Here is a 20,132-nt window from a genome sequence, read left to right as displayed (position 1 = left end):
TAGCTGACGGGAAGAAAGACAGTTACCAGAAAAGGAAAGTTGCAGCCCCGTGACGTTGGGCATTAGTGAGGCCACAGCTACCCCACCTGATAAGACACTGACACACTCTCACCTGATTATCCACATGAGACACTGATGGGCTGAGCAGATAGCAGAGGACAGGAACTCAAGATGTATCCGGAAAAAACACTTAGATGTGACATCACAGCTGTCTCCAAATATTTGAAAGACTATTGCGTAGAGAAAGGATTAGACGCTGTACATGTAGTTTTGGAAACAGCCTCAGGATCTCGGATCTCAGGGGTTCACAGTTCAGGGAAGTAGACTTCAGCACACCAAAAGCCATCACATACGTTCTTGTTGGTTTATTGACTGACTCACATCTTCAGAAAAAAGTTTCCAATTTTCTCAGATTTTAAAATACAGATTAAAATCACTCACAGACCAGAAGGCCTTGGTTGTTATCAAGTTGACACAGGGCCTATGGACCCACCTGAAGAGAGGTAGGCAAGGGAAGTGGGATCAGGCAGGACTAGGAAATACACATCCCCAATGACACATGTGGATCCATGCACGCAGCCATGCAGCTCCTGTAGTGTCCACATTGCTCACTCTGAGAGGTGAAGACATTCTTTTTATCATTATTATTAAGGTAAAATTGGTATGTAACATTCTATTAGTTTCAGGTGTATGATACTGTAATTTGATATTTGTATACACTACAAAGTGATCACCAGCATAAGTCTAGTCCCATCCATCACCACACAACTGACCCCCTCACCTAGTTCACACACCCTCCAAGCCCCTTCCCCTCCGGTAACCACTAATCTGTTCTCTAGGAGTTTGTCTTCTTTTTTTGTTCATTTGTTTTGGTTTTTAGATTTCACATATAAGTGAGATCATCCAGTATTTGTCTTTCTCCATTTGACCCATTTCACTTAGCATAATGTCCTTAGGTCAACCCAAGTTGTCAAAAATGGCAGGATCTCACTCTTTTTATGGCTGAATAATATTCCACTGTTATATACACCAGATCTTCTTTCTCCATTCAGCCATTGATGGACACTTAGGTTGTTTCCATATCTTGGCTATTATGAATAATGTTACAATAAACATAGGGGTACACATATTTTTTCGAATTTGCGTTTTCATGTTCTTTGGATAAATACCCAGAAGCGGAAATGCTGGATCATATGGTAGTTCTGTTCTTAATTTTTTGAGGAAACTCCACATTGTTTTCTATGGAAACAGCGGCTGCACCAATTTACATTCCCACCAACAGCACACAAGGGTTCCCTTTTCTTTACATCTTCACCAACATTTATTTATTGTGTTTTTAATAACAGCCATTCTGACAGGTGTGAGGTGATATCTCATTGTGGTTTTGATTTGCATTTCCCTAATAATTAGTGATGTTGAACATCTTTCGAACATCTGCACTGAACATCTATTGGCCATCTGTATGTCTTCTTTGGAAAAACGTCTGCTCATATCCTCTGACCATTTTTTAATTGGGTTGTTTGTCTTTTTGTTGTTGAGTTGTATGAGTTCCTTATACATCTTGGATATTAACTCCTTATTAGATATATGATTTGCAAATATCTTCTCTCATTTAGTAGATTGTCTTTTCTTTTTGTTGATGGTTTCCTTCACTGTGCAAAACCTTTTTAGTTTGATGCAGTCCCGTTTGTTTATTTTTGCTTTTGTTTCCCTTGCCTTTGGAGTCAGATCCAGAAAAACATTGCTAAGATCAATGTCAAGGAGCTTATCACTGATGTTTTCTTCTAGGAATTTTATGGTTTCAGGTCTTACATGCAAGTTTTTAATCCATTTTGAGTTGGTTTTTGTGCATGGTGTAAGGTACTGGTCTACTTTCATTCTTTTGCATGTGGCTGTCCAGTTTCCCCACATCATTTACTGAAGAGACTGTCCTTTCCCCATTTGTATATTCTTGGCTCCTGTGTTGTAAATTAATTGCCCATATATGCGTGGCTTTAGTTCTGGGCTCTTTATTCTGTTCCATTGATCTGTGTGTCTTTTTATGCCAATACCATACTCTTTTTATTCCTATAGATTTGCAGTATAGTTTGAAATCAGAAAGCATGATACCTCCAGCTTTGTTCTTCTTCCTCAAGACTGCTTTGACTATTCCGGATCTTTTGTGGTTCCATACAAATTTTAGAATTATTTGTTCTAGTTCTGTGAAAAATGCCATTGGAATTACGATAGGGACTGCATTGAATCTGTAGATCGCTTTGGGTACTATGGACATTTTAACAACATTAATTCTTCCAATCCTTCAGCACCGAATAGCTTTCCATTTATTTGCACCTTCTTAATTTCTTTCATCAAAGTCATATAGCTTTCAGCATACGTGTCTTTCACCTCCTTGGTTAAATTTATTCCTAGGCATTTTATTCTTTTTTATGCAGTTGTAAATGGGATTGTTTTCTTAATTTCTCTTTCTGAAAGTTTGCTGTTAGTGTATAAAAATGTAACAGATTTTTGTATACTGATTTTGTATCCTGCAACTTTACTCAATTTGATTATTAGTTCTAACAGTTTTCTGGCGGAGTCTTTAGGGTTTTCTATATATAAACTCATGCTATCTGCAAATAGTGACAGTTTTACTTCTTTCTTTCCAATTTGGATGTGCTTTATTTCTTTTTCCTGCCTAATTGCTCTGGCTAGGCCTTCCAATACTATGTTCAATAAAAGCAGCACAGTGGGCATCTTTCTCTTGTTCCTGATCTTAGGAGAAAAGCTCTCAGCTTTTCACCAGTGAATATGATTGTTAGCTATGGGCTTGTCACGTAAGGCCTTTATTATGGTGAGATACCTTCTGTCTGTGCTCACTTTGTTGAGAATTTTTATCTTAAATGGATGTTGAATTTTGTCAAATGCTTTTTCTGCATCTCTTGAGATGACCATATGATTTTTAGTCTTCATGTTCCTAATGTGATGTACCATGTTGATTGATTTGCAGATGTTCAACCATCCTTGCATCCCTGGGATAAATCCCATTTAATCATGGAGTATGATCCTTTTAACGTATTGTGTGTTGAATTTGGTTTGCTAATATTTTGTTGAGGATGTTTGCACCTGTGTTCATCAGGGATATTGACCTATAATTTTCTTTTTTGTGGTATCTTTGTTTTTGATATCAGGGTAATGCTGGCTTCATAAAATGAGTTTGGGAGCATTCCCTCCTCTTCAATTTTTTGGAAGAGTTTGAGCAAGATAGATATTAAATCTTTTTGAATGCTTGGTAGAATTCACTAGAGCAGCTGTCTGGTCCTGGACTTTTGCTTGTTGGGAGGTTTGTTTGTTTTTGGTGAGGAAGATTGTCCCTGAGCTAACATCTGTGCCAATTTTCCTCTGTTTTGTACATGGGATGCCACCACAGCATGATGAGCTTGATGAGCAGTGTGTATGTCTACGCCTGGGATCCAAACCCAGGAGCTCCTGGCCACCAAAGTGGAGTGTGCAAACCCAACCACCACACCACTGGGCCAGACCCTGTTGAGAGTTTTTTGATTATTGATTCAATCTCCTTACTAGTAATTGGTCTATTCAGATTTTCTCTTTCTTCATCATTTAGTCTTGGAAGATTGCATGTTTCTAGGAATTTATCCATTTCTTTGAGGATGTCCAACTTGTTGATGAATAACTGTTTATAGTAGTCTCTTACAATCCTTTATATTTCTTTGGTATCAGTTGTGATTTCTCCTTTCATTTCTGATTTTATTTATTTGAACTCCCTGCTTTTTTTTCTTGGTGAGTCTAACTAAAGGTTTGTCAATTTTATTCGTCTTTTGAAAGAACCAGCTCTTAGTTTCATTGATATTTTCTGTTGTCTTTTTAGTCTCTGTTTCATTTATTCTGCTCTGATCTTTATTATTTCCTTCCTTCTACTAACTTTGGGCTTCTTTGGATCTTTTTCTAGTTCCTTTAGGTGTAAAGTTAGATTGTTTATTTGAGGCCTTTCTTTTTTCTTGTGGTAGGCCTGTATTGCTACAAACTTCCTTCTTAGAACAGCTTTTGCTGCACCCATAGATCTTGGTATGTCATATTTCCATTTTCATTTGTCTGAAGGTATTTTTTTATTTCTTCATTGACTCACTGTTTGTTCAGTGGCATCTTGTTTAATCTCCATATATCTGTGATTTTGTAACTTTTCTTGTTGTAGTTGATTTCTACTTTCATGCCATTGTGGTCAGAAAAGACATTTGATATAATTTAAGTCTTCTTAAATTTATTAAGACACGTTTTGTGCCTAGCATATGATCTATCCTGGAGAATGTTTCATGTGCACTTGAGAAGAATGTGTATTCTGCTGCTTTTGGATAGAATGTTCTGTATATATCTATTAAGTACATCTGATCTAACGTGTCTTTAAAGGCCAGTGTTTCCTTATTTTCTGTCTGTATGATCAATCCATTGATGTAAGTGGAGTATTAAAGTTCCCTACTATTAATGTGTTGGTGTCAATTGCTCCCTTTAGATCTGTTAATATTTGCTTTATATATTTAGGTGATTCTATGTTGGGTGCATAAATATTTACAAATGTTTTCTCTCCTTGTTGGATTTATCCCTTTGTCATTATGTAATGTCCATCTTTGCCTATTATCACAGTCTTTGTTTTAAAGTTTATTTTGTCTGATATAAGTATTGCTACTCCAGCTTTCTTTTGGTTTCCATTTGCAGGAAACATCTTTTTCCATCCCTCACTTTCAGGCTGTGTGTGTCCTTATATCCGAGGCGAGTCTCCTATAGGCAGCATATAGATGGGTCTTGTTTTTTTAATCCATTCAGCAACTCTCTGTCTTTTGATTAGAGAATTTAGTTCATTTACAATTAAACCAATTATTTACAGGTATGTATTTATTGCTACTTTGTTAATTGTTTTCCGGATTTTTGTAGTTCGTCTCTGTTCCTTTCTTCTTCTCTCAGTTTCTTCCCTTGTGATTTCATGGCTTTCTGTAATGTTATGCTTAGATTCATTTCTCACTATTTTTTGTGTATGTATTATAGGTTTTTGCTTTGTGGTTGCCATGATGCTCATGTATAACTGTCTATATATATAACAGTCTATTTTTAGTTGATAGCATGTCACGTTTTAACGCATCCTAAAACTCCGCACTTTTACTCCCTCCCCCATTTTATGTTTTTTGGGTTTTTTGGTGAGGAAGATTGGCCCTGAGCTAACAGCCATTGCCAACCTTGCTCTTTTTGCTTGAGGAAGAATGTCCCTGAGCTAACATCTGTGCCCATCTTCCTCTATTTTGTGTGTGGGACACCGCCACAGCATGGCTTCATGAGCGGTGTATATGTCCACAACCGGATCCAAACCTGTGAACCTCGGGCTGCCAAAGCAGAGCACACGCACTTCACTATGCCACTGAGCTGGCCCACCATTTTATGTTTTTGATGCTACATTTCATATCTTTTTATTTTGTGCATTCCTTAACTAATTATTATATTTATAGTTATTCTCACTACTTTTGTCTTTTAACCTTCCCACTAGCTTTATAGATGATTAATCCACTTCTTGTACTATATATTTACCTTTACTAGTGAGATTTTTACTTTCGTATGCTTTCTTGTTACTAGTTAGTGCCCTTTCTTTTCAACTTAAAGAAGTCACTTTAACTTTTCTTGTAAGTCTGGTTTAGTGGTGATGAACTCCTTCAGCCTTTGCTTGTCTGGAAAACTCTTTATCTTTCCTTCAGTTCTGAATGATAACTTTACTGTGTAGAGTATTCTTGGCTAGAAGTTTTTTCCTTTCATCACTTTGAACATATCCTTCCACCCTCTCCTGGCCTTCAAAGTTTCTGCTGAGAAATCTGCTGATAGTCTCATGGGAGTTCCCTTATATGTAACAAAGTGTTTTTCTCTTGCTGTTTTTAAGAACCTTTCTTTCTCTCTAACTTTTCACATTTTCTAATGTGTCTTGCTGTGGGTCTCTTTGGCTTCATCTTGTTTGGAACTTGCTGGGATTCCTGGAACTGGATGTCTTCTTCCTTCCTCAGGTTAGGGAAGTTTTCAACCAATACTTCTTCAAATAAGTTTTCTGCCCCTTTCTCCTTCTCTTCCCCTTCTGGGACCCCTATAACGTGAATGCTATTCTGCTTGATGTTGTCCAATACGTCTCTTAAGCTACCTTTATGTTTTAAAATTCTTTTTGCTTTTTGCTGCTCTGATTGGATAGTTCCATTGCCCTGTCTTCCAGCTCATTAGTTATTTCTTCTCCTTCATTTAGTCTGCTACTGAACCCCTCTAGTGTATTTTTCAGTTCAGTTACTGTATTCTTCAGCTCTGTGACTTCTGTTTGGTACTTATATTTTCCATCTCTTTGTTGAAGTTCTGTGTTCATCCATTCTTCTCCTGAGTTCAGTAAGCATCTTTATGACCATTACTTTGAACTCTTTATCTGGTAAATTACTTATCTCCATTTCATCAAGGTTTTTTTTCCCTCTGGAGTTTTAGCTTGTTCTTTCATTGGGAACATATTCCTTTGTTTCTTCATTTTGCTTGACTCTGTATTTATTTCTGTGTGTTAGATGAAACAGCTATCTTTCCCAGTTGTGACGGAGTGGCCCTGTGCAGGAGATGAACCTAATTGTTTAACCTTGCCCTAGTTCTTCATTGACTCTTGAACTGTCTCTCTGATGGTTTTAGATCTGTGGAGCCTCAAATGCAATCCCGTCTGGCCACCAGAGCCTGGTGCTCCAGGGGCACAACCTGTGTGGGCTGCATGCACCCAAGGGCTTTGGTGGGGTCGTAGAAGCAGTGTGGGGAGGGGCTGCTCGTCCACTGCCTCAGTCAGGGCTGCTCATGGGAGCGGCATTGGGTGGACCAGCCTGCTCACCTGCTGTCTGTCAATGCTACTCATGGGAGCAGTGTGAGGGGGCAGAGATGCTTGCCCAACACCTCTGTTGGGGCTGCTCACAGAAGTGGTGTGGGGAGGTACGGCTGCTCCTGGGAGCAGTGTTGGGGGTTCAGGGTTGCTTGACCACCTCAGCTAGCAGGTTAGGGTGAGAATGAAACAATGGTGCCCACCAGTGCCAGCACTAGCAAGGTAGAGGGAGAACACAAAAATGGCACCCACCAGTGCCTCCATCCCCAGAAGGAGTCCTAACAGACTTCTGCGCCTCTGGCAGATGCTTTAAGATTAGCAAATGAATCCCCTTCACCTATGGTCACCTATGGTCTAGGCTCTTTTCAAACTGCTGCTTTTGAGCTGGGTCTTGGGGCAAGCAAGTGTGCACACAAGCTCTTGAAGAGCAGAACCTCCATTCCCTACAGCCCTATGGGTCCTGGCTGTGCGCTTTGCTGATCTTTAAAACCAGATGCTTTGTAGGCTAGTCGCTCTGATGCAGATTCCAAAAGGCTGGGGCACCTGATGTGAGGCACAAACGCCTTGCTTCTCAGGGAGTCGCTCTGTGGTTCTTTTGAGATCCCTCCTGATTGTGGGTTGTCACACTGGGGGTGGGTTTTTTTGTGAGACTGTGTTTCTGCCTCTGCTACATGTCTGGATGTGGCCCTTTTGTCCTGTGTTGTGGAGTAGCTGTTCAGCTAGTTCTCAGGTTCTTTTCAGAGAGAATTGTTCTGTATGAGCTGTAGATTTGTTGTGTCTGTGAGAGGAGGTGAGTTCAGGTTCTTCCTACTCCACCATCTTGAACTGCCTTGGGGTGAAGATATTCTTAAAGATCAATACTTACCAAGTAAAGCATACTAAGTCCTCATCAACCATTAACACTTTACCTAGTGTTAGTAATCAGATTAATTATCCTCTCACCCAACACATCCTTCAAATTTTGCATATCATAATCTTACCTATTCCTCAACATCTAATTAACCAAAGCCCAATTTCTCCATAAAGTTTTCCCCAGCAAACTTACAAGGCTGTATGATGTACTGGAAAGAATATGGACTATGGCGTCCAGGAGACCTCAATTTGAATCCTGGCTCTGCCCCCAATTGAATGATGTAAGTCAAGACCCTTAATGGCCTCTGGTCCTCACTTCCCTGTGAATAATATGGTAGGGAGAGCCCCTCCTTTTTAAGAGACATAGTAAGGAAAAGGGAGATAATGAGAGCAAACCGTTAGTTTACTTTACAAAAGACATGTTAGCTCCTCCTCTCCCTAACATTTTCATCCTTTGTCTCCTTCTTCTAAAATTCTATAATATAGAAAGGGTAATACATAGTGAATCATACATATATTATATATTCCTCTGTGCTGGAGGGCATGGGATGGATAACAAGCTTTGGGGTAGATGAAGGAATGAGGAGAGGACCATAATGTATTCACAAGTCCAGGCCAGACCCAACACTGCAGCCATGGAGCAGGGGGATGAGAGTGCCCGGGTGGGGAAGTTGCTGAAGAAGAGAAAAAAGGACTGGAAGGAGAGTAGAGGGTCACTAAAGATCCATTCACTGACACCACCTTCCAGCCAGCACCATTTCACCCTGTTACCTAGCATTTCAAACACACAGCATAGAGTAGGTATAAACCCAAATATAACAGAATTAATAAGAAACTGAGATAAAGGCTGTAATAGAGAATTATTTGGTACCATGTAAGTTTCATATGTCTCATAATTTCCAAGTTTTTCCCACGTGATTGTGTATAATTTGGAGACGGGATTTGATTCCAAGTTGTTTTTGCTACCTTGTAGTTGTATGTGACCTTGGGCAAGAAATATGACTCCTCTCATAATAATAATTATAACAATAACAACAACAATAATAATAGCTTGTACTTATTGAGCACTTACTAGGGGTCCGGCATTGTTCTAAGTACGCGGACTATATTAATGCAACCCCCACAACAACGCTTTGAGATGGTGGACTGTTATTACCTACATTTTAAAGTTAAGGAAACTGAAGCACAGGGATGAGTAATTTGCCCACAGCCATGTAAGATCCTAAATTTACACATATATTGCATAATATAAACAATTCTCATGAACACTATTTCTCACAATAAAACGAGATATTCTATTTGAAAAATGCTATGTAAACTGAACAACACTGTATGACTATCACTCTAAGCAAAGTCGAGATATCAACAAGGCACCGGCCTAAGAGATTTTCACCCTGATGGGGTTTCTCTTCACAGGGTGCCACCCTCTCAATCCTCCTTCTTGGCTGTGTCCAGCTTTTGGCGGTAAAAACTGAATGTATTCATTATTCCAAGAAAGTCAACTCCATGAAATATCAGGTTACCAGAGTTCTCTTTTAGCAACGCTTTCCATCCAGAGTCTACTGATCATAAATTCATCTTAGACTGGAGCAGCCTTGCCCACAGCACCAAACGTCAGGCTCCATTGCAGACTGGCATGTGCCTAAGTGTGTCAGTGGATGGGAAAAGCAATCTGCCTCACTTACCAGGGGCTGAGGGAAATAACACCTAAGTCTAATTTCTCTTATTATAAATGTGATCAGAAGGTGTATATTCAATCCAGATGGTTTTAGACTATTTTAGTTCAGAGAAAATGAGACTGGTGTCCTCATCCTGGCACAGATGGCCATAAGAAGAATTACAAGGTGGTCCAGGTTTGTTTGTTGGTTTATTTTTAACTGTTGCCCTGAGGAGCAGCACCTGCTTCCAGGAGGCTACCAGGGGAGAGCAGAAGAGAGGGATGAGAAGAATCAAGACCCTCCCAGACGCCGCCTCATGGAGCCTTGGGGCCACCCTTCATAAGAAAGCGGGCAGCAGACAGTGATCCTGGGAATGACTCCTCAGGCAAGCATGGGGCTAGCTGCCTTTTACATATTTTGTCTCCCATTTCATAAATATTAATTCTTTCTTCCATAGTACTGTGTCAAATATAAAAAATAAAAATAAAAAATGTTCTTAGGCTGTGGAATTATTTTTATGAGGATGGACCTGCCATGACTGCAAATCTAGGGGTTCCTCTCCAGTTATCACGATCCATGGTAAGCAAAGCATGGGACCAAGTTTCTGGCTACATGCCAAGGGACAAGTCAGCAATGGCCCCAGAAAGCAGAGCCACAGGAGTGGCTCACTCCAGGTGTCCAGCCCACAGTCATGGGGACATGGGGACTGGGGGCTGAATGGCTAGGCTCATGTCTGTCCCTTAGACTTCTTGTCACGTGCTGATGCTTCAAATCTTGAGTCTCAGCATCGTGAGCCTCATATGTTTGGAGGACAGAAGTGCACCAGGATAAAGGATTAAGGCCTAGAACAACATTTCAGTCAATGGACTTCTGGTCTGAGTGTCCCATACTCTTAGAATGAGAGGAGTTGGAACTCTAGATACCCCATCTCCTATCAACAGACTGATTTAGAATTGTCTTTCAGAAAATTTGCAAAGTCACATAGCCGGAGTGTGCACAAAAGAAGAAATCTTGACCTGAAATGATTGCAGAACGAAAGATTCTCCTCCCCATGGAACCAAAGGACCAGGACGTGAGTGGAACTTAAAAGTTAGACTCTTATCAGAAGTGAGGCCTCTGTCATTCAGGATGATCCAGTGTTAAAATTCCTTCCCCGTCTTACCATAAATGTTTAGAACCTTACTATAAACGTTTAAAGCCCACCCATCAAAACTGTCCTGCCAGGTTTCTGTGTGCCAGCCTGTTCTCCCTTACCTCTTAAATTTTGCCCCAAATCCTGAATCGGGGAGCCAGATCTGAAGGCACACATGCCCCCCACCCCCCACAGATTGATCTCACAGAATAAAGTTGATTTCTTTTCCCAAAAGCTGATGCCATAATAATTGAGGGTTTTTTAATGCACATCAGGCAAGAGAATCCCAGTTTTGTGTGGTAACACTACAAAGTGTAATGGAAGAAACAATCCTAAACAGATGACAAATAAGGACTTCTACAAAGAGTGGAAAGTCAGACAGATTAGTGCTCAGATCCCAGCTCAGACACACGGTGGCTTTGGGCAACTCACTTGCTCTCCCAGAGCCTGTTTCTCCATCATCACCCTCAACACTGCCCTCATCCTTACCTCCTCCATCATAATCCTTATCCCTACCTCCTCCATCATAACCTGCATCCCTACCTCCTCCATCATAGCCCTCATCCCTACCTCCTCCATCACACTCTCATCCCTACCTCAACAAGACGTGCAGACTGGGTGCTGTATTTATACAAAAGAAAGGCACCTCCTTGGAGAAGAGAGATCATGAAAAGGCACAGCCCTAGAGGGGCAAGGTTTGGCCAGTAGACTAGCCTCTTTGTAGGAATAAAATGATTCCCGTCTCCAGCTGGATCCAGCCTAGCAGAGGGCGTCTAGCCGGGTGATCAGAGCCTCAGCTGGAGCACAGCTCCCACTCACCCCCTCAGGCCACTCCTGCAGGCCATGCCCAGCCGTCTGCACAGCCCGACCCACCCTAAAGACTTGCTTAGGAAATGGGATGGGACCCTGAGGCTGGAGTCCTCTACTTAAAGAATCTTGGAGCCAATCTGCAACAAGAAAAAGGGAGTCATTAATTGGAAAAGGGATATGATGACCCCTGGGGTCCGATAGCTAGTAGGCACTCTATAACTAGCAGCTATTATCACCACAAATCCTTCCTTCAGAGTTTTGAACTCAAAGGTTCCTTTCAATCAATAGCATGCTTTAGCACAGCCCAAGAATCCAGACTGGCCTTGAAATTTCACTAACACTGCCACACATCCACCACCGAGTCAAACAGACTACTTCTATGGAATCTGTAATGACATAATTGAGACCGGGTTCACATTTATTTAAATAGTATAGTTTTGATGGAATGAAAATATTTTAGTAAGCGGCACAACACATGTTTGAGGAAAATTTACAGAGGTTCCCCCTGCCCCACCGACTTCCTCACTTACCTGTAAGAGCGCCATTTGGAAATGAAAAAGGAGAGGGAGAAAGAGGGAGGGGTGTTGAGTTTCAGTTCTGCATAATGGCACCTTTAACAAACCTGCCAGCTCCTCTAAAGCCAAACAGGGTGGTTTGAAAAGCCTTTACTACTGGCAGTTAATAAGCACAGGGCTCTGGGGGAACGAGAGCTCGCAGTGACTCCAATTTATAAATGCTACTGTTGCCCCCAGACACGTGTCTCAGGTTCCTGAGGGGCGCTGGGAGCTTCTGCCATGATGAGGGTGGGGAGCAGGAGTTTAAACGGGGAGAGGAGGAGCTGGGAAACAAAGCCAAACACGCAGAAGGGAGCGCCTGGAGGTCCTGGACTTGAGACCACTGACAATGGCCGAGACCTCACCTGTCTGGCTTATTCCACTCTAATTTACCAATATCTTGAACGTGGGGAAAACATTCAAAATGCACAGGAAGATACTTTTTGTCTTTTTATTTGAAATTTTGCTACTTAGCATCTGTAGATACCAAAAACGCCTAAACTTCCACTAGGGGATATCAAAAGAGCTGAGTGTGTTTACAACTCTGACGGTGTAATTGAAACTTCAAATGCTGCAGAAACAATAACATTAGTGAGGTGAAGCCAACTCTAAATTAAAAGTCAGTGTTTCCATTACCCACTCTAACAGTGTTTGCAGGAGTTTATATAACTTGATCATTAAAAAATGCTCTAGGCTGAAAACCTGGTCTGTGTCAATCTTGGACTAAACCAGTTTGCAAAGCTCTGAAGTTTGTTTGCCCTTCTCTTTTATCCCTTTTCAGGAATGTATTACTTTAAATGCTACACATGAAACTGAACCAAACAAATCTCTAACACCTGATGAGCCAATCCTGTTGCATGCATCACTCATTTTTCAGACAAAATTTATGATTTCTATAAACTCACTTTCAAGGCGCCTATGGTTGGAAGCAAAGAGCTCAAAGTTCTTTTCTAACTCAGTCTTCAGCATATCCCTTCTCTGTTGGTTACTTCGTCAAAAGTATTGGAACTTCAAATTGGAATGTTAACTTTTGCAGAAATAAACTTCAAAGTAGAATTCAACTTAGTAGAAATAACATTTACTATTATGACTTTATTAGATTGGCTCTTTGTGGAATAGAATAGAGTTTTTACATGGGGACATCAGATTTGGACATGTTCCAGTTATACTGCAGTGGAGAATAACAGTAGAGGGCAATTGTGCATGAATGAAAATATCCCGGAGACAGACACGGAAATATCTTGGTATCGAGACGCCCAACTATCTAGGCTGTGAGGCGACGAGAGGCAGGTCTAACTCCCAAGGTTGGGCTGCAAGGAATGCTCAGGAAGAGGCAGGTCAGGAGGGCAGCTCCGCCTGCACCTGAGACGGCCTCCACCCTTCACCACTGAGAAGCACAGGCTTCTTCACGGTACTCATGTAGGACCATCCAAGGGATCTAGGCAATTTGGATCCTTGCCTGGGAAAGAGGAGACAAAGCAAGAACAAACCTCTGTATGTGTGTATGTGTGTGTGCCTGTGTGCAGGCGTGTGTGTGTGGGGCGGGGTGTATGTTAAGTTTGTGTCTCTTTCTGTCTGTCTATCTCTATCTATACTTTATAGGGGAGACTATACATAGAGTAAATATATTTATAAATGTGGAAATGGGAATATTGTTTTAACAGTTCATATTACATTTTTATTTTGACTTTTATAAAACTGTGTAAAATCATATTTTTTAATAAAAATAGGGATGCCTAGACTCTCTGGGTCAGAAGAAATGATGAATTTCACTTCTTCACCCAGACACCCTCCAGAACAGTCCTCTTTACGGTATCACTCAGCACCTTAAATTATCTGTAGAAACAGGCATGACAGAAATTTATAAACTCAAATTTTAAAAATTTGATGAGTTGTAACATATCCTGTGATTAAATATTTCCCGTGATGGAGAACTTATTATTCATGAAATAGCCTTTCATTCAGATAACACTTACGGCTCAAAAATCCTTCCTTATGGTCCTGGAAATGCCTTCTTAAGAAATACCCAAGGATTTTTTTATTGTGAAGCACTATAAAATATCGCTGCTAACATTTCTAAGTCCAAAAAGATTTGAACCTGGCCAAATGTAGTAAATCCTCTTTATCATTATAACGTAACTAAAGCACTATTATTTAAACACTGTATTTTATCAAATTTTTAATAATAAAGTGACTTTTACCAAACATTAAAACCACATCTTAACAATGGAATATTATTCAGCCATGAAAAGGAATGAAGTACTGATATATGCTATGGACCTTGAAAACACTACGTTAACTGAAAGAAACCAGACACAAAAGGCCACATACTGTATGATTCTGTTTAGATGAAATCTCCAGAACAGGCAGAAAGTAAATTAATGGTTGCCTAGGGATGGGTGGTGAGGGAATGGGGAGTAATCTTCGTGGGTGCTGGGTTTCTTACTGAGGCGATGAAAGTGTTCTGGAATTAGATGGCAGCGGGGGGTGCACAACACGAAAACCAGTGAATCGTATTCCTTAAACGGGCACATGTTATAGCACACAAATTATATCTCAAATATCTTAAATCACAGATCTCAAATTAAAAATCATTTTGATAGGCATTATTGTCCAAGGACGTCTGAACTCAATTAAGTGGCCAAAATGAATACAAAGTCGAGCTCTGTAAAGTTTAACTCTCTAAAAGTCAGGCAGCAAGGGATACTGAATAATTTATGAGTATGGATTTTACCAAAGAATCTCTCACTATATTAATGTTAATACTCTTTGATTCATGGAGAGTTTTGATCTCCTTTTTAGTTTACAGGGAGGGGTAGGTTATTACTTGTACTGGCACTTATGAATGATCAGGAAATTTGAAAACCACAAATGGATTCCTCAAAGAAAAACTGACAATTTAAAACTGCTATTATGGTCTATTTCAAGCATCTCAGGGTTTCTTTAGGTTTAACTTAAAACATGGATTTTATTGTCTCTGTTTGAAATGCTTCTGTTTTTCAAATGACAATCGCACGTTCTACAAAAACTTAAGTAGAATTTATCTGATGGCGGGTTAATTTAGAAAGCTAACACTAAAGCACACACATGTTGACTTTTTCAGATTAAAACTTCAAAATATAATATGTATAAGACATAATATTTCTTTAAAAATAGCAATAAAGAACTCCCAATGTGAAAAACAAATATACCTGTCATTACATTTTCCCATAAAGACATATGAAATCTTAACTTCATGCTTCAGAATAGGATTGAGTCACTGTCATATAATGTTATTCAACTTTTGTCCCCGTATTTGTCATGTTAGAAATTGTGCATGTCCTGTCTCACTAGCTGTACTGTAAGCTCCAAGAACTATACACAAATCTTGATATTTTAGATTAAGCCCAATGATAATGTCTTACCTACAGATAGGGGCCTAAGATCTAATATATGTTGAAAATTCATTCATTAAGTTGTTTGCACTACCCAATTCTCCATGGCAGACTTCCTTGATATGTATTTATAGTATACTGGATTGCCAAATGACCAAAACTTGCCATGAATTTTACAATGTAATTATTACATAGATTTCTATGAGTGTTATGACACATAACTTTATTATGCACATACCTAATATGAAACAAAACCACCATAATACTCACAGTTGTAACCAGGCGCGATACGGTGCTGAGCTTCCAGGCTGGCCAATGTGATGTGAAAGATGACGTGCAGCAACAGAAAGGACAGACTGGTGAAGCACAGAGACTTCAACAACCGTCCCGTGTGTCCTAGGGGAGAAAAGAACAGAGACTGTGAGAGAACTTAGGATGAAACACACCCATTCTGATCTTCCTACAGTTCCACATGGAACATGTTTCTATATAATCTACTCTGTAGACTGACTCCAAAGCATATGACACGCAACAATTACTCTCTTAATTACTAGTCTAAAGCTAAAAGCTATCTTATTCCCTTTGTAAAATTATACAAATAACATTGATTAAAAACTCGATGTAAAAGAAGGATGCTTCCCTCTTCATCATATGACATGTTACCACAAAATGAAACCACAAAAAGTCCTTGGCCCAGAAAATTTTATAAGGGACTTCTGCCAATTTTGAAGGCAGATAATCCCTATCTTATAAGAGTAGTTCCAGAGAGTAAAAAACAAAGGAAAGTTGCCTAAAACATTTCATGAAGTTAGAGTAACTTTAAATTCAAAGTTAAATAAGGCTAGAAGAGGAAAAGAAATTATAAGCCCATTTTACTTATGAACACAGACACAAATTATTTACAGATATAATTGCTAATCAACTGAAATAGCATAGTAAAATTATAACATATAATAAGCTAGGGTTTATTGCAGAAAAACAAGTGTCTTTTACCATTAATAAATCTATAAGTCTAAGTCATACCCTAGAGGGCTGATAGTATGATTTTCTCAATAGATACAGAAGAAGCATTTCATAAAGTTCAAAATCTATTTATCATCAAAGAAAACAACACTCAGAAAACTAGGAATAGAAGGAAATGTTCTTAAGATGATAACAGATTTACACCATAACTAAAGCAAACAATCTGTTTATGGTGGAATTTTAGACATAGTCCCATTAATGTCAGAGATTGATCAAGGACACTTGACACTCTTGCCACTTAACATATCAATAGGTGTGCTGGCCAATGTTATAAGACAAGAAAAAAGAATAAAGAGTTGTAATAACTAGAATTATTTGCAGACAATATGATCAAATGGAATTACTCACAGATGATATTATCAATGTAGAATGTCAAACTGAAACCACAGACCAACTATTAGAGCAAATACAAGAAAATGATTCAGATACAATATCATCTTACGGAAGTCAATACAGCACCTCTGCATTAGCAATAACCAAATAGAAAACAAGACATCACTTAAATTAGCAACCAAAACTGTATTGTAATGGTTTTGCCAGTGTTTTGGTGGTTTGGTTTTAGTCAGTTTGGCTAGGCTACAGTCCCTGATTATTCAATCAAACACTAAACTAAATGTTTTTGTGAATTTATAGAAGTGACTAAAGTCTATTATCAACTGACATTAAGTAAGGATGTTATCTGTGATAATCTGGGCAGGCCTGATTCAATCAGTTGGAAGGCCTGGAAACCAGGAGGAAGAAAGAAACAATGAGGAAATTCTGTCCCCTGTTGACATTAGCTTCAGCCTGTGCCTATGAATTTAGGCTTGTCCATGACCATGATTTTCCCTTCTGGACAGCCTATCCTACAGATTTTGGCTTTCTTAGCCAGCTTGCATAATCAACAGTATAAGCCAATTCCTTATAATAAACCGTATATAGACAAATATATAATATATATATCATCTCCTACAGGTTGAACCCTGACTGATTACAGTATCTATGAACTAACCTTAACTAAGAATGTGCAAGATCTTTATGGACAAAATTGTAAAATTCAAGAGAAAAACAAGAAGACATGAATAAATGAAGAGATATGCCACACTGGTGAATGAAATGACTTAATATGATAAAAATGACAATTTTCCCCAAATTTAGTCTACAAATTCAATGTAACTTCAAATAAAATACCAGGAGAAACTTTAGACCTTTGACAAACATATTTCAAAATATATACAAAAAGATTTTTTGAGGAACTCAACAAACTTATTTTAGAAATATATTTGGAAGAAAGAAGTCTATGAATTTCCAGGTCAATTTTGAAGTTTTGAGAAATTAGATCAAGAGTGGGCGTGGTTGTTTGTCCTAGCAGACATTAAGATATACTATACACCCATAAGTTAAGACAAAACAATCAGAAACTTAGATTCCTTATGGAGAGGGAAAAAAAAAAGTCAAATGGAATATCATACAGAGCTCAGAAGAAACAAATTTATTTATATAAACTTGATAAATGTCAAATTTTACCCCACAAGTCAGGAGGAAAAAGATAAGCTATCTAGCAGAAGAAAACCGGCTCAATAAATACAGACAAAAATAACCCTGGATTCCTGCCACCAAGGTGACCTCTAGATGAATAAAGACCTAAATGCGGAAGATAAAATTCTAAAGTTAACACATGAAAATATGGGATAACAACCTTGCGCCTTTGCTAGGAGGCTTGCCTTCTAAAACTAGGCCCCAAAACATAAGCTATAAGGAAAAAAAAGACGAATTTGACTGTATTAAAATCAAAGATTAAACAAATGCCACCATAAATAAAATTCACAGACAGATGATTAGTTGGGACATTTAAGATATACATGAGATTAATATTTAGAACAGATAAAGAATGACTACATATCAACAAGAAGAAGGCAGGTCAACTGAGAGAGAAGGGGGCAGAATGTCTAAACAAGCATCTTACAGGGAACCCGGGTGGGTGATATGTTTACACAGAAAAGCTAAAGCTGTTAGCAGAGAAATTATCATGAAAACAGAAATGAGCTAACATTTTAGACCCATCATATTAGCAAAAATTATAAAAATTCAAAATATTGAGTTTTTCTGAAGGGAAACGATGTTTTCACAGTAGGCCAGAACTGGTGGAGCCTTTCTGGATGTGAGTTCTGAAGGAGGCCGAAATTCTGTGACTTAGTCATCACACTCCAGAGGAAGGTTTGCGACAGGCCTACATGGGGACTCGAATAATGACATTCATGTCATTGTCTGTAGTAGCAGACAATCGGAGATATTCTAATTTTCCACCACTGAAGGGATGGCTATGTAACAATGCAGTGAATGTGTCTGAAATATTTGCACCATTAGGTGCATTAAGGTAGAAGAACATTGAACAACATAGCTGGGTCTTAAAAACACTTGCTAAAAATAACGAGAAACAAGATGAGACACGTAGCACAAAATAATTCAGATAAATTACGAACACAGACATGGATAAAATAACATGTATGTTTCACACAAATATGTTTTGGTGTATTCAACATATGTGTCAAGCATATCTGAGTAGTTTCATACGGGAAGGTAGAAAATAGGAATGAGAATCGAGTATGATATGAACAAGAGTAAATCAATAAAGCAAGAGAAGCACTTTGGCTGATCCTATAATAAAACCATTCTGTGAATGGAAGACTAAATTGTTTCAGCTCTCTTCACCCAGAGATGGAAAGGATTAGACAAATATTGGACTAGATGACCAACACTCTGGTCCTTGGTCTGCCACTGGCCATGCAATTTTGGGGACCTAATTAGATGAGTCTCCAGGCCTTTGAAACCCTAAAATTTTATATATAAATAAGATTTATTTATATGACAAATATATACATGATAAATATATGGTATACTTATGAATTTATATGTTTATAAATACATTTTATATTTATATTTACATAATAAACATATAAGCTAACTATATGCATATGATATAGATATAATTTTATATTTAAAATACATGTGTAAACACACCCATAGATCTTTAAGATCTAATCAGAAGTTACGTTATCTCATTTCCACATAAAATCCCAGTTTAGGGGTAAGAAAACTGCTTTGTATACTCTGAATGACTGTATTACTAATCTCATGTCAGGAAAGAAAACTGAAAACTTCACCCAAAATATTGAGAGAACATCAGTTGAATGTCTCTTGGGCGTACATTCAACAAACCCGTGCTGGAGAGAGTGATTTCTCAGTAGCCCAAGGGGAGTTTCCGTTACAGCCTGTGCAGTATCACGAGGAACCACACAGCTCATTTCTAATTCTTTTCGACAACGATGTAAGCCACGCTCGTCTATCGCCATGGTAATTGCTCCTGCTGCCCTGGCTCTCCCCAGGCTCTGAGCTCAGGATATTTATCTTTGTGTTTCTAATGTTGACTCAAAAGCTTCAGTGAGCGCTGCTCACACGGACCAAGGGCAGAGGAGCCCATAAAATGCTCTCAGGAAAAACATGTAATTGCCGTAAAAAATGAAGCTTAGAGATCTAAAATGTCATAAACAGAAAGAAAAATATAATTAAAATGCATATTTCATTCTAAAATGCATTTCTTTATATTTTTCTACCTTTTGACATAATATAGTTTTGGCTTGTAGTCAGTTACTTAAATAAAAACATAGCTTAATGAAATTAAACTTTATTAGTCTTTTAAGAAAATGAAAAGTTTAAAATAAATGGAAGCAGAAAGCAAGGGAATTAGTCTGTTGATTTGTTCTCAATCCTACCGTAGTTTTTATTGCTTCCATTGGGGACAACTAAGGATTAACACACAGAAATAAAATTTTTTCAAGATAGTCAAATAATGTATAATAGTGCTGTATAAACAATTAGGTTTTGCTTGTC

At 38.7% G+C, this 20,132-nt stretch overlaps 1 protein-coding gene across 4 annotated transcripts in view; it reads right to left on the bottom strand.

Moving 5' to 3' along the window:
- Positions 1-20,132, bottom strand: part of PIEZO2 (piezo type mechanosensitive ion channel component 2) — a 418,746-nt gene that overhangs the window by 257,691 nt on the left and 140,923 nt on the right. For all 4 annotated transcript variants that reach the window (XR_006889979.1, XM_046670819.1, XM_046670820.1 and 1 more), the window contains exon 3: positions 15,510-15,635. Coding sequence is in view for 3 of the 4 variants with exons in the window: in XM_046670819.1 (XP_046526775.1) it covers positions 15,510-15,635 (126 nt within the window). In the remaining variant the exon portion in view is untranslated. The remainder of the gene's footprint in view (positions 1-15,509; positions 15,636-20,132) is intronic.

This window comes from Equus quagga, chromosome 9 (assembly GCF_021613505.1).
Source record: "Equus quagga isolate Etosha38 chromosome 9, UCLA_HA_Equagga_1.0, whole genome shotgun sequence".
NCBI lineage: Eukaryota > Metazoa > Chordata > Mammalia > Perissodactyla > Equidae > Equus > Equus quagga.
The sequence above is the reverse complement of the archived record's forward strand: the minus strand, read 5'-3'. Positions and strand labels throughout refer to the sequence as shown.